The sequence below is a fragment of the Strix uralensis genome, chromosome 12 (assembly GCF_047716275.1).
Source record: "Strix uralensis isolate ZFMK-TIS-50842 chromosome 12, bStrUra1, whole genome shotgun sequence".
Taxonomy (NCBI): domain Eukaryota; kingdom Metazoa; phylum Chordata; class Aves; order Strigiformes; family Strigidae; genus Strix; species Strix uralensis.
Genome location: NC_133983.1, coordinates 4,710,963 through 4,724,573, shown reverse-complemented (window position 1 = coordinate 4,724,573; position 13,611 = coordinate 4,710,963). Strand labels below are relative to the sequence as shown.

At 37.1% G+C, this 13,611-nt stretch overlaps 1 protein-coding gene across 4 annotated transcripts in view; it reads right to left on the bottom strand.

Moving 5' to 3' along the window:
- The window catches only part of SLC7A6 (solute carrier family 7 member 6), a 30,841-nt gene that overhangs the window by 1,813 nt on the left and 15,417 nt on the right, over positions 1–13,611 (bottom strand). For all 4 annotated transcript variants that reach the window (XM_074881490.1, XM_074881489.1, XM_074881491.1 and 1 more), the window contains 4 exons: positions 2,894–2,997; positions 1,749–1,845; positions 1,350–1,499; positions 447–630 (listed from right to left, as the gene is read on the bottom strand). In XM_074881490.1, the coding sequence (XP_074737591.1) occupies positions 447–630; positions 1,350–1,499; positions 1,749–1,845; positions 2,894–2,997 (535 nt within the window). The remainder of the gene's footprint in view (positions 1–446; positions 631–1,349; positions 1,500–1,748; positions 1,846–2,893; positions 2,998–13,611) is intronic.

Here is a 13,611-nt window from a genome sequence, read left to right as displayed (position 1 = left end):
GGATGGGCAGGAAGTTCAGAGGGGAGGTGGCCAGAACAGCTGACCCAAACTAGGCAAAGGGATATTTCATGCCATATAATGTCATTCTCAGCAATAAAAACAGGTAGAGGAAGAAGTGCATGCACATGGGAGGGTGTCTTCCAAGGCAGTCGTTGCTTGGAGACTGGTTGCGCACTGGTGGTGACTGCCTTTGCAGCCGCAGGCGTCTTTCCCCCGCTTTCCTTCACTTACTAAACTCTCTTTATCTTGACCAACAAGTCTTCTCACCTTTGTTTCTCCCTTCTCTCCCTCATCCTACTTAGGGGTCGCTGGTGAGCAAGCAGCTCTGTGGGTACTTAGCTGGTGGCTGGGGTCAGCTGATCACAACCCTTTTCACCAACAAACCAAGATTCACTTATTTAATTTTCCTCTTTCCTAACAACATCTCCATCTAAAAAGAAACTTACCTAAAATCTTGTTGATAAACTGAGGTCTCCTTGATGCAGGTAAATAGACTCCCAAGAAAAAGACTGGAATTCCAGATAAAGCAATGGCAATTCCAATTAATGAATTTATAGTGTCACTATAGAGTGGCACGACCACCAGAAATACTGTGCATATACAGAATATTATTGGGAAAGCCACACTCAGCTGGAGACAGAAAACCAGAACAGAATGTTATTGAAATATTCATTGTCTACAGTTACAAACATTTTGGTGAGAGTTAAAAGACCTTTCCCTCTCAACCCCACTTTGTGAAATTATCTGCTCTTCCTCTTATACATCTGGCTATTTGGAACCATAAGCAAATTGCAGAATTATTCTTGAACAGAACTGCTGCTAAAAATTGCATAAGTAATCAAGTATGGTAACTCTGCTATGTTGAAAAAAACTGTATAACAACATGAAGGGGTTTTAGACAAATCCAATAAGACTCAGGAAACAGGAACAACTTTTTCCTGTAGAGTATCAACTTCAAGTATGGGAAGGTGGTAAGAGGATCAGATATTGAACTGAAACACCAGAGCTAAATGTGATCCACATTGACAGAATTAATTAACTTAGGCATTCCAAATTAGAGATTTCTAATCCAAGAAAAAAGGAAAAAGGCTAACTACTATGTTAGACATTGTCCAGTTGACAGAGAGAAGGGATACTGATTGAGCAAATGTACTATTACAACAATCATTTATTCTTATCTAGCAGACAAGCTAACTTTCACGGTACAATATAAAAATGGAAGCCATGTTTTATGTCCTGATCAGTTTGTAACCTTTAGACACAACATGTATGGTCCAAATTTTAGACAGTACTTTCACATTATGTAGAAGACAAGGATTTTAAACAATTCTGTAATAAGTAAATATTACCTTAAGAGGCCTGGGTCGATCTGGTTCCTTCCAACGTAGATATAATTGCCCAGCAATAGACAGACCAACAAAAAACCAGTAACTGAAACTGAAGTAATTAATAAGCTTGAAGACATCTTCCACAGCCAGGTAAATAAGGGTCATAACACACTGTCAGAAAAGAACAAGAGTGAGATGAACAAAAGAAGTTTGAAACTTATTATTTATCCAGCTTTTTGCCTTAAAGTAACACCTTATACTCCCTGGTGTTTGGCATGATTTTATGCCTCAAAAATCACTTTCTTCAAAATCACCTCGACGACAGTAAATCTGAAGTTCTCTCTTGTGATTTTTTTAAAGCTTTCCTTTAAATAATTCATATAGTCACATCTGAACAGCTGAAAAGCAGTAATAACTTACATTGAAGAGCAGTGCTGGCACAGGTGTGAACCTCCCTATGTGGATCATAGATAACAGATCGGGAAGGTGACCTTCTCGAGATCCTACAAAAAATAGCCTGAAAAAAAAAAAAAAAAAAAGTCATAAAATAGATGCTGAGGCCACAGGTGAGAATGTATTACAGAACAAATACCAGTCAAAATAAGTATTTACAGCACTGAATTTCCATCCTTTAAACCGGAACATGAATTCAACCCTTCTTGTAAAGATGTACTGTACAACACCCATTAAAAGATACACGCGTTTTTAGAAACATGCTGTTAACACCCATTTTTAAAAAACAATCCTACAGGTAAAATAGAAAACATCTACAGTATCTGAAATAAATTTCTGTTGTTCTAAAAAATTCTGAAAGCTAGTGCTGAAAACATTCCACCTTATAGCAGAATAGTTTTCAGTGCCGACCAGAAGAGATTGCCAGGTCTCTAGAAAGAGGTCACTCAACCACATGCTCAAAAAACAAAATAACATAATTTTATTATCAACTGCAAATTGTTCTATCTTGACTACTTCACCCGACCATGTTCATATTTGTTCTCAGTACAGAGGCATTGCGCATACATTCAATGGACAGGAAGGATCTTAAAATGCCTGTATAGATCTATTTAAAACTTTCACTAGTCACATCCATAATCAATGCTCAGAGGAAAGCTTCTATACTGTATCCTAAGCTTTCTGACTGCAGCTTAATAGCAGTAGCAACTTTTAAAACTTTATACTTGGAAAAAACCTTAGAGATACTGACTTAAAACTTACTGACTTTTAAAAGTAAATACATCTGAAAACAGGAACTCGCTACAATTATTGTATCAAGTAAAACAGAAGATAACTCAATCGAAATAATCAGAAGGCCTGAGGACTCACCACACAGACAACATTCATTTGATCTTTAATTATACTCCGTATACAGCTAGGAGTGCTTTGGGAAAGTAAGGCAGTGTTAAGGCTGTATGTACACACACACAGGGGTTTATTTAGTTCTGCTATTTCATTGTGGCTCTTCATTATAGGTTCAGTTACAGAAGTATTCTCGTAATACATGAGCATAACAATAACATGTAAAAATACTTATGAACACTTGTAAAACAGAAAGAAATATGCACTACCTTGATGATGCTAGAATTGATGCATTAAGTCCACCAAAACAAGAAAAGGCTACAGCAATGGGAATCGTCCAGCTGAAGATACCAAATACCTGGTCAGCAAACGTCTGATGAAAGGGAAAAGAAAAAGAAAACATGAAAATTTCTGCAACAAAGCATACACAAAACAAGGACATCAAAGCTTTTGTAATTATTTTGTATGGAAAAATAGTAATATAGTAAGGACAATCCATAATGCAGCACAAAGAAGCACACAGCTTTTTTATTTATTTATAGATTCTAAATAGCCAAGCACCTGAACTCACATCTTCTGCTCACAAAAATAATTTCCTTCACAAAGGAAAACAAAGTGTTTTAGGAATTTTCTCACCCATCCTAATATATTTTATTATCTAATTGAACTACAGAACTCAAGCGTAACATAGTGACTTCAGAGAATAAAGGACAAAAATATTATTACATATCAACCATACTGCACATGATAAACATTGCCACCATCACACCTACTGTTTACAGACACTCTTCTAGGAATCTATTTTATTTTCCTTCTTTTTTAGTTTCCTAAGCAACATCTTCTATTCCCTTAGCTCCACCAGCAGGGCCTCTGGGCTCTACTCTCACAACGTGGCAAATGACAGACCAAGCATCTTATTAGCAGTCATTTGTTAACATTGCAAACAATACTGCATGCCAACTGTGGTGACTTTCCATGATAGAGCTCTGAAACCAAGAAGCCAGGAGCATCAAAGTTTCACAGCAAGTGGTAAGAGTTATCAATTGCTAGCAAGCTGGGACCTATAAAGAAAATGGGTAATAATTTGCAAGATATTGTCCTGGTCAATTCTGTTCAGCCTCCTGGATGGAGAAAAAAGGGATCAGACAAAATGTTTGAAAAAAATCAAGAAATTTAATACATGAAGACTGACAACTATTCTAAATCCTGCCTCAGTCTGAGCATTGTACCTGTCTGAACATTAGCATGTCCAGATTAAGCAGAAATCCACTCATGCTGTCTTCAGAGGACATGGGTGGAAGCCTTCCTATCCCAATTCTACCTACCAATAGCTAAATTACTTCCATGATTTCTTTTACAGAAGCAAAATAACAGTCATGGTAGCAAAATGGATCATGTCTACATTAGACAGCATGAAATCACTATTTATAGAAACAGAAAGGTACATACTTATGTGTAAGTGGTATTCAAACAAACCCCAAAGATTTCGTGGGAATTAGAACATTTTATACCTCAGCAGGTAGCAGTAATCTAAACTTTTTTATGAGTATTTCTCTAAAGCACTTCCTTAGCTCTTTCTTGCTTTATCAATTTAAAGATCCTCAGACATAAAAAGCATATATACTAGTTCAGCTTTCTGCAGCTCTGCCTTTTCTATTACAAATCTTTTCTTCAGTTTTTAATATTTTAGTATTTTGAAACACCTTCCCCTTGACCTCCCCCTTAAACTACTACTCTTCACCATAACATTTGAGCTAAGGAGTTCAGTCAAAGCGGAATTAACATTCAGAATCAGTGTTTGTTTGCAGCATATAAAGTTATCTGGATTTAACATTGGTCAAATTTTTATTTAATTACTCCAGGAACAAGATCACCACTGCATTATGATCTCTTTTCTTAATAATTCTGTAGGCCAAAAAAGCCTAAATGACTTAATATAGATTTTTTTTGTGAAATGAGTGATTAGTTTTCACGAGGCAAAACCCTGCACCTAACATCAATCTTTAAACCATAAAATGCAGAAAAATTTATGGACATAAAACAAAGCTTGGCCATTCTTTGTCTGGGTTGACAAAGTACTTTGTTCAGCCCATTATCCAGGTTAAGGTTCAGAATCCAACTCTGCTTAGCTGTATACCATCATCTACACTAAAAAGCAAAATTTATTCCATCCTTTTGTGTAATTTAGTTGAGCCTCAGCAAAGGCAGATAGGATTTCCTGCTGCTAATGCACAATGCAAAAGCATATAATCACTTCAATGGGAACCTTGCCAAAAGGTTCAAAGTTAATGCATCAACTGTATTAGTCACCCTGATTCTTACTAAAGCACCTCTCTTCCTGAGCTCTTCTACTTTATACACATTAGCACAGCCTCCCTCAAAATGGAGCTTCAACACAGGGGTGGAAAAATACACACACAGATTCCCACAGAAATGATAAAAATTAACACAAGAAAAACATAAAAGAACTAATGCATGTATGAAATCTATTTCATGCTGAAATCAAAACATCAATTTAGCAAAAGACCATGCCATAAGAAATGTGTTCTGTATACCATGGATTACCCCTTTTCAGTTAATTGAAACTGAACAAGTAACTAATAATTCACATTATTGTATATAAAAGATTTCTGTGGCTCAAGGATGAATAATTACTAGAACCCACAGTGCTTCTCTCAGACCCTTATTGGGTCTAGATGCAGCTCTGAGAAACCTGGTCTCCCAAAGCAGAATGTAATTCATAATGATACAGTGAATAAATCAAGACAACTTCTCCAGAACAAGTAAAAATAAGGACAAGATGAAAATTCTAATAGGCAATTGTTATAATATTTTAAAGGATGATTTAAACCTGGACTGCTGATTTCTGAAGCCAAACAGCAAGTGAAATTACTAGACACCAAACTGAAAACTGCTAGAGGATTTTTTTTTTAAATATACAAAACTAAGATACAGAACTCACTCATCAAGATGTTAGAGAATTAAGATGTTTAGTAAGGTTGCCTAAAGGATAAGCATTTAGATAAGTAATATTAACAGCTAAAGTTAAAGAGGAGAGAGAAAATGTATGAATGTAATCTTAAACTGCAAGATGCAAACTAGCTAATATGTCTGTGGAGAAACTCTCTCCCCCAAAAGGCAGGTTGGTGTTTGTTCTTTGCAAGCATTTCCCATTTCGTTTTGAAACATCTGGTAATGCACCAGTGTGGGATGCCAGATGTGGGACTAACTCAAAGGCCATTTCCATCCTGTAATCTACATCCAATCTTTCTAAAATATGCTAATATTGTTCCACACATCCTGGAAAACAGCAATCACTCATATGAGCAGTAAAAACCACAATGAGTTAAGGCAAAGCTACGGTATCACTGCCACAAATTATACACAGATCAAGACGTTATAGATTCAACATATTCTGGATGCAAGCTATATGATGTATAACAACTGCTGATCCGGCTCAAAGTCTAAATAATTAATTTCCCTAGATCTGTACAAGTCAGACTCTTCAAAAGAGAGAATAACTAGTGACAGCCTTTACCAAACACTGTCATTTCCCATGTACTTTCTAATGTTGTAGTTGGGATTTGTAAGAGAGCAAAGGGTGGAGCATTAACATCAAGAGCTTAACTTTTCCCTAAGCAAGGTAATGCAAAAGAATATTTTCATCGAGAATGATCTAAAAAGTTCAGCTTGGTTTGCCAAGTAGATCTGCCTGCAAAATGATCTTTCAGCAAAACAAAGTTGAAAGGTACCTGAAGTTTGGCTAAACTTTTTAGTCATATTAACTAGCTTAACATGAGAAATATAGACCCACCTGCCTTTATACAGGTGTTTTCTGACAGGGTTCAACCCTCATTTCTAACATAAAAATCAGCCATGTTCATGTATTACTACTCAGACAATAAACACACTTTTATACTTCAGAGTACACATTTATAAATCCTTCAACACCCTCATTTTAACGGATGCCAAGAAATGTCTTCTCCAAAGCTGAGCTATGCTCTCTTGTGAACAATGCAAAACCAAAGATCTTTACAGCGTTTCTTGCAGAAAGTGTTACTGAAGTGTAAGTAAAAGTGGCCACAATAAGCATTCAACTGTGTGCATATGTCAGAGGGTTATTTTGCATAAGAAAGAAGGGCAGAGAAAAGTAGAAAAAGCAATCAAATTATCAAGCACATACACCACGTGCACCAAGAGGAAAAAAAGGGGGAGGGAAAAGAGTCAGCGGCTGCTTTCTGCTAAAACTGCAATTGTACAGTCATGGATCCTCCACAAATGAGCTAGACCTGGGCTCTGAACTGAGCACCTGACCAATTCCGCTTTAACTACCACTACTTCTGGGAGTAGTGAAGTGCATTTATAAAAACAAATGAGCTGGCAGCAGGGGAAAGAATGGAGCATTCGCAAGGGTATGTGGAGGATGACAGAGGAGCCTACCTGGAGGCAGCTATAGCAGAAGCATTTAGTCCACCATAACAGGAGAAAGCCACCACTATGGGGATGGATTTCTTCTCAGGTTTCTTCTGAGAAAGTCTAAAGAGCAAGAAGGATTAAGAGATTAAATTGTCATCTCTGCTATAGTCCGACAAGTCCTGTAGTCCAGACTTGAACTATAACTGCTTCTAACAGCTAGGAAAACAGTAAGAGAATTCAGTGGCTGATACAGCACTTGCAATTACAGATAAAGTCCTTTTATGCCCTCCCATCCGTTGGACATGTAAGATATACACATATACACGCACACTGTAGAAAGACATGCACCTGGAACTGTTCCCCTTAGTTCTGATTGTTTTTTCCAAATCATCAACAGGGAATAATAATGAAGGAAGAGGCTTGCAGCCATGCACTTCTCAGATAAACTGCCCTTATTTAGCCATGACTAAAATGTTCCATTACTCCCAGAAGAATGGTCAAAAACTGCATTTCAGCTTTGTTTCAAGACATGAACAACTGATTTAACTACATTTTATTTTTATCTTGGGTTAGTTTGATCTCATGATCATCAGCTGGTAACTTGTGAATGGTTTGCAAGAACACTTTTTTGTCCTTTTAAAGGTTCAAACAACCGTTTTATACAAACAGGTTGAACTAAAAGCAGCGGGAATTGCCCCACATAAAGAGCTGCCACAACAAAATACACAGGATACGGCCTCACACTGAGTAATTCAGGCACACAAATGATTAGAAAGACCCACGTTTATACTATGAATCACAAGATGGGAACTATTTCATCACACTTAGCTGCACACAAAAAGTGCAGTTAAAGGCACACAAAAAAAATCAGACTACAGAGAGCATATGGAGCTGTGAGCACATGTCAGGCTGACAAAGCACTAAACAGTAGTGATCAGATGGGTAAATGCAAAGAGAACGTAGTCCAACATGAATAAGAAACTCATACTAAACTATACCCTAAGATGATAAGGTGTTTCTATTAGGAAGGCCTAAAAGGCATCTATAGAGCCTCTTTATGTAGCTCAAGATCCTATCGCACATGCGAGCTTTTCCAGGCTCAGTTCTAGAAGACTCCTACCCTGGAAGTCTTATAGAGCAGTAAGGAGATTAATATATATGAGCAATCTGACTATTATCTTGGAAGTGCAATTAATTCTGCTTTGACTTTTCTCTTGAGGCAGAGTATAAATACACTCCCATGTTACAGGAAGATTTGGCAGTCAGAACTACAGTCTGTTTTCTCATTTTTAGCTTCTCGGGCCTTTAAGGAGCTGTTTCCTAAAGGAAACAAAGAAACTCCAATTTATGGCAATCGGGAAACCACACATGCAAAGAAACCACTGAGCTGAAGTTTTCTTCCACTGCTATAGATTACATATAGATACTGTATGACATCCGTTCAGTTTGACCAAATTAGATTTAATGTCATATATATTAAAGGAAAGAGAGTGTACATCAACTGAAAACAGAGTCAGAAAACTGTAAAGGTGCAAAAGAAAGCAAGTTAACTGTTCAGGTTTCTGGTAATTCTTGTTTCAACCACCATTCTGTTAACTGACTCTACTCAAACAGACATTCATTGTCTCCTTGTAGTACTGGCAATGCCTTTTCTTGGAGAAAAAGATACTAGTGCAGCGCAAGGTCCCGCATGAAATTCTCTCTTCATCTTTAGGTCACTCAATACAATCTTATGGGAAGAGAAACCAGCACTACTCTACTGCATTAATATATTGCATGTCTACTGCATGAGGCATGTCTCTTCTGCATGGCCCACATTAAGATTACAGATGCCAACTTGAACCATAAAATAGTTTCATTTGTGTCTTTATGGAGGTGCTGAAGATACTTGATCTAAATCTTCTCAGGTGTCTATCCTGTTCTTAGCATTTTTAATAGCTAGCTGTAGAATAAGGGTTCAATGTTTTCAAAAGTCTCTTACTTTTCTCATACTGAAAATATTAGGTAACACTCTTTCAAGTTCTGGCTCAGCTTGCCAGCTTGGCATCCGAAGCCAGAGAACTTCGACATAACTGGCAACAGGACTGCTGCACTGGTAGTGAATTACAGCTAGCTCCAAGAAAGAAGGCAAACAACTTACTAAACAGCTCTCTTCTAAAAGCAACTACCTGTCCCTGATGAAGAGTTCTTCCATTATGAGGTACAGGATGTGCACTTCATCCAAAGGAACCTTACTGGGAAGTACCAGTGCAAGCAAAGGGGGACACGATACTAGCAGCCAAAGAAAAGCAGATTTTCCTCTTCAGAAAAGAAGCCAATGACTGGCCAAATGAAGGAAGAGAAGTGAAATACCCAAAAGGTCTAAGAGTAACTTAAGAATCTGTGGTTGAATTCAGTTAGAAGAAAGAGACTCATCATTTATTAAACTATACACCACAGAAGAATAAAACAGCTAAAACAGCCTCCCACATTCCTGGTTCATTGAGGGAGAGGGCATGTCAAAGCAAAGCAAGTCTGCTCTAGAATATGAGTACACCAGGGTAAATGCTGGACTCGCAAGATGGTATTCAAAGGTGCAACTGAAGTTACCATCTTTATCCCCAGTCTACCAAAAAAAAAGCTGTACAGTTCCAAGAAAAATGACAGCTGGATATGCAGGACAACCGTTTGCTTCAACCTGAAACCATTTTTAGCTTTCCCAAGTAAAAGAAGTAAGCTGCTAAATATCACCTATTGTATGAACTCAGTCAATAAATCCCAGACATGACCAAACAGAGGAAGCAGGTAACAAGCTATGCACTGGCAGCCAGTATGTTCTTTCCTGTTAGAAGATGAAGCAGCTCAAAAAGTGCTTGTGGAGACAGCTGCCCTCTTCACAAACAAAAAATGCAATGGCGCTCTCAGATGAAAAAAACCCAGTTGTTCAGTGGTAGGGGAAAGAGAGATAAAATAAACCAATAAATGCAGAAATTTTAAGTGTGTTTGTGCTACAGAGTGACTGCTTCATATACATCAAACTCAACAGTAAGGGTTGTGATGGTTTGCATAAGGAGGTAAAACAGAAGTCAACTGTGAAACTCTGACAAGAATCTTTGAAAAAGGAAGTGATTTTCACATGATCAACAAGCATCTGAAGAGCATTTGCAGAACTTCTAACTATTGCTGTATTACTTAAATTACTTCAACAAAAAAGAGCTTAAAAAAAATGAGTTTCTTAGCCCAACACTGGGACTATACTACAATAAAGCTAATACTGAAGTAAAAGAAGGACATTTTAGTTTTGTTCCATATCATCCCTTGGTAAGTCTTCTTTCACTTCCCAGGCATCAAGAAAAACAGTATGCAAGTGCATAACAATGTGCAAAGATACACTATTACTAGTATTTCTTTTACTTAAAACTTTTACTCTCATCATTTAGAAACTGGAAATAGCTTTCCTCCCCCGTTTCCCGCTCAAAGCCTCTTGGCTGAAATGAATAGGAGAAAGCTACTCCATTCCTTCCCAAAATAGCAACAAGGAAAGATTAAATTTAACTGCTGCTTTACTACACAAAAGACTTTAAAGTGCAGCAATATTACTGCCATGTTTCTTTAAAAAAGCATTATTGTAATTTTCACCCTACAACTACATAGAGGGCAATAAGGAAACTACGGCAATCTGTACCACGTATCACATGCAGAATATGTGAGAAGATCAAAACGTCTCATTTTCATCGGATTAGTTTTTTGCATGGCTTAATTCTCATCTCCTTTCTTCATTCATCCACTGACTACAATGCCCTAAGTTGTGTTAAACATTCCACTGAGGATAAAATTCTCTTCCACCACCCAGAGAGATTTCACCATGAAGATTTTTACATTTCTGTATTATAGGAGGGTTTTCAAATACAGACCATTACAGTCACTAGGTCTTTTTTCCCCGTATTCACTAGAAAACTATGGCTGCATTCTGAGTGTTTTAATTTGGACCGCAAGTGCACTTTTGAAGCAACTCTCCGAGTTATTGCCACTTACTACTTTTTGGTTCACATTGTTCAGCGCTGGAGCTAAAGGGAGCTGCCCTTTTAGAACAGACTAAATTGGAAGATGAACATCAAGAGCATACCTACTGCACTCCCCCACTGCAATCCAACCACACACAAGCATTCAGTCCACGGGACCTCATTATCAGAGGTAATCCAAAGTACAATACCCCTGAAGTATATATAATGTGCATGTCAGGTCCTCAGTGTCAACTGTTCCACTCTACAACCTTCCAGAGGTCCACACTACTTGTTAATGTATTAGTAGATCAAGCGTAAAGTTGGTTTCATAAAACTGGGCAATTAAATTCATATCAGCAACGAAAAGGAAATCTTTAATGAGTCACTAACTTCAGCTGCACTTTCACCTTATCATTCTAAAAGGGATATAAGTAGTGGCAATCAGAAGACCATTGTTTGCCAGCTGATGAGATGTCTCACCAAAAACGCCTTTAGATAGAACATTAGTTAAGCTTTTAAGTGCAAGTATTTGGCAATCCTGAGATCTAGTGAAAAAGCACACTTCTAGACTTCCAAAGTCATTCATTCAGTTAACTTCCATTAAAACTAGCACAAGAAGTAAATCTCCTAATAACTTCGGAAATCACAAATATATCTTTTCATTCTTATCCTGGTCAGCCCATATCTCTGCATGCAATCAGATTGACTAAGGGCTTTATATCATTCCTAAGTCTTCCTTTTTTCTCCTCCATGTCCAGATACATCCTGTACCAGACAGGAAGACCTGATCTGTCCAGTTCTGAGTACTACAATTTCATGTAAAATTACACAGCAAGTATATATACATAAATGTATACACACACAAAAATAAATATATACTCACTTGTGGTCAAGAACAATGTCAAAGAACAACTAAATGACGGGTATATAAAATAATAAAAATGTAGGCCTGGGTTTCACATGTGTAGCAAGGTTCAGGCATCCATCATTCCTCCTTTCCCTGGCAACCAATTCCTGCTGCAGTGCTACTATTTGCTGTATACAGCAACACAGACTGGACAGGCCCACAGTGAATCATTCCCCCAGTCTCCCAGGGTGGATCAGTTTCCCTGATCCCATTCACCAAGTGGCTGGATAAACCTCTGTGATGACACAGGGCAGGAGCAGTAGAGTAGGCACAGAATACTTTTAGGGAATAGGCTGGACAGGAGAATTTCATTGCTGTCAAAGGAGTGTATTTTCTAAGTCTGTCTTTGAAAGAAAACAATAGTGTGTTGCTTTTCAGAAGTCAGGATGGACAGTGTATTGGCTTCTAGTTTTGTCTGGATTAATTAATACTGGACAAGAATTAAAAATTCCATTATCAGTCACTGGAAGGTACTTTATATGGGATACTATAGCCTACAACAGAAATAAATATTCCTGGAGATTTTTTTACCCCTTAGCATATGCTTATTCAAAATTAAGTATTTCCTGTCCTTGTCTTGTGTTGTTTCATTCCAAAGTGTTTTACCAAGTTTTTCACAATATATTTTATGACAAATTTGTATTTCCATATTCCAGCTAAAAAGAGGCAAATCATTAGAGTTTATTTACTTCCAATACATTTTGAAATAAACATCTGCACAATTACATTTGACACGTAACAAATTACAGCCCACATTTACCATAAGCTATTTTGAAAGCTTACATTAAACACAAATATTTTTCAAGTTTGAAAGTCAGTCAAGTAAGTGCTTTGGTGGAACCATCTGCTTAAATACCTGAAACAAGAGTCTGCTGATTTGTTAAGCCAGTTTTTAATCATAGTAATCCGCTCTGGGAACAGAGTGAATACTTCCTTCATTTTGATGTATTTAAAACTCTCTGTCCATTGTCTAACTACTTAAATTTTAGAAGCCAATTGGGAATCTAAAGGGGAGGTGTCTAACTACTTAAATTTTAGAAGCCAATTGGGAATCTAAAGGGGAGGAAAGCTATTTCTTTTCCTTCAATTTAAATAACAAAAAAGATGATTAAATTTTCCAAGTCTCAACTCTAAAGGACATAGTAACCAGAACTATCCAATTAATTCACTAGCTACAGGGCAAAAAAAACCCCTTCACTTTTGTTTAATGATTAGCTTTAAGTATTAAACATGTTTTGACCAGCTTTTACTTTAAGAAGCTTATATATTTTAATTGGATTCAAACTCCCATCCATATACAAAAATAATGAATTTCAAAATATTAAAATTTGTTGGAATTTATACAAAGTTGGGAAGACAGTGATTTAAGTTATTGAAAAGGAGATACAAAGCTAAACTTTGTCACAGCTGAGCTGCGATGCATCCATTTACAGATATGCACTGCACCAATTATTAGCTCAACAGAATGTAGCTGAGTGCAAGGCTGTTCAGCATACTGCTCCAGCCTTCTACATACCGCAGCATGAAGGAACAGAGAAGACAGTTATGTACTAATGAGGCTAATTTACAATTAGCTCAAAGTGCACAGGTCTAATTAGCATCTTTGCAAAACATTAACAAGATGCATCTGTGCTTGTTTTAATAACTGATAATATATTATTATTATATGTGATTTCATTAA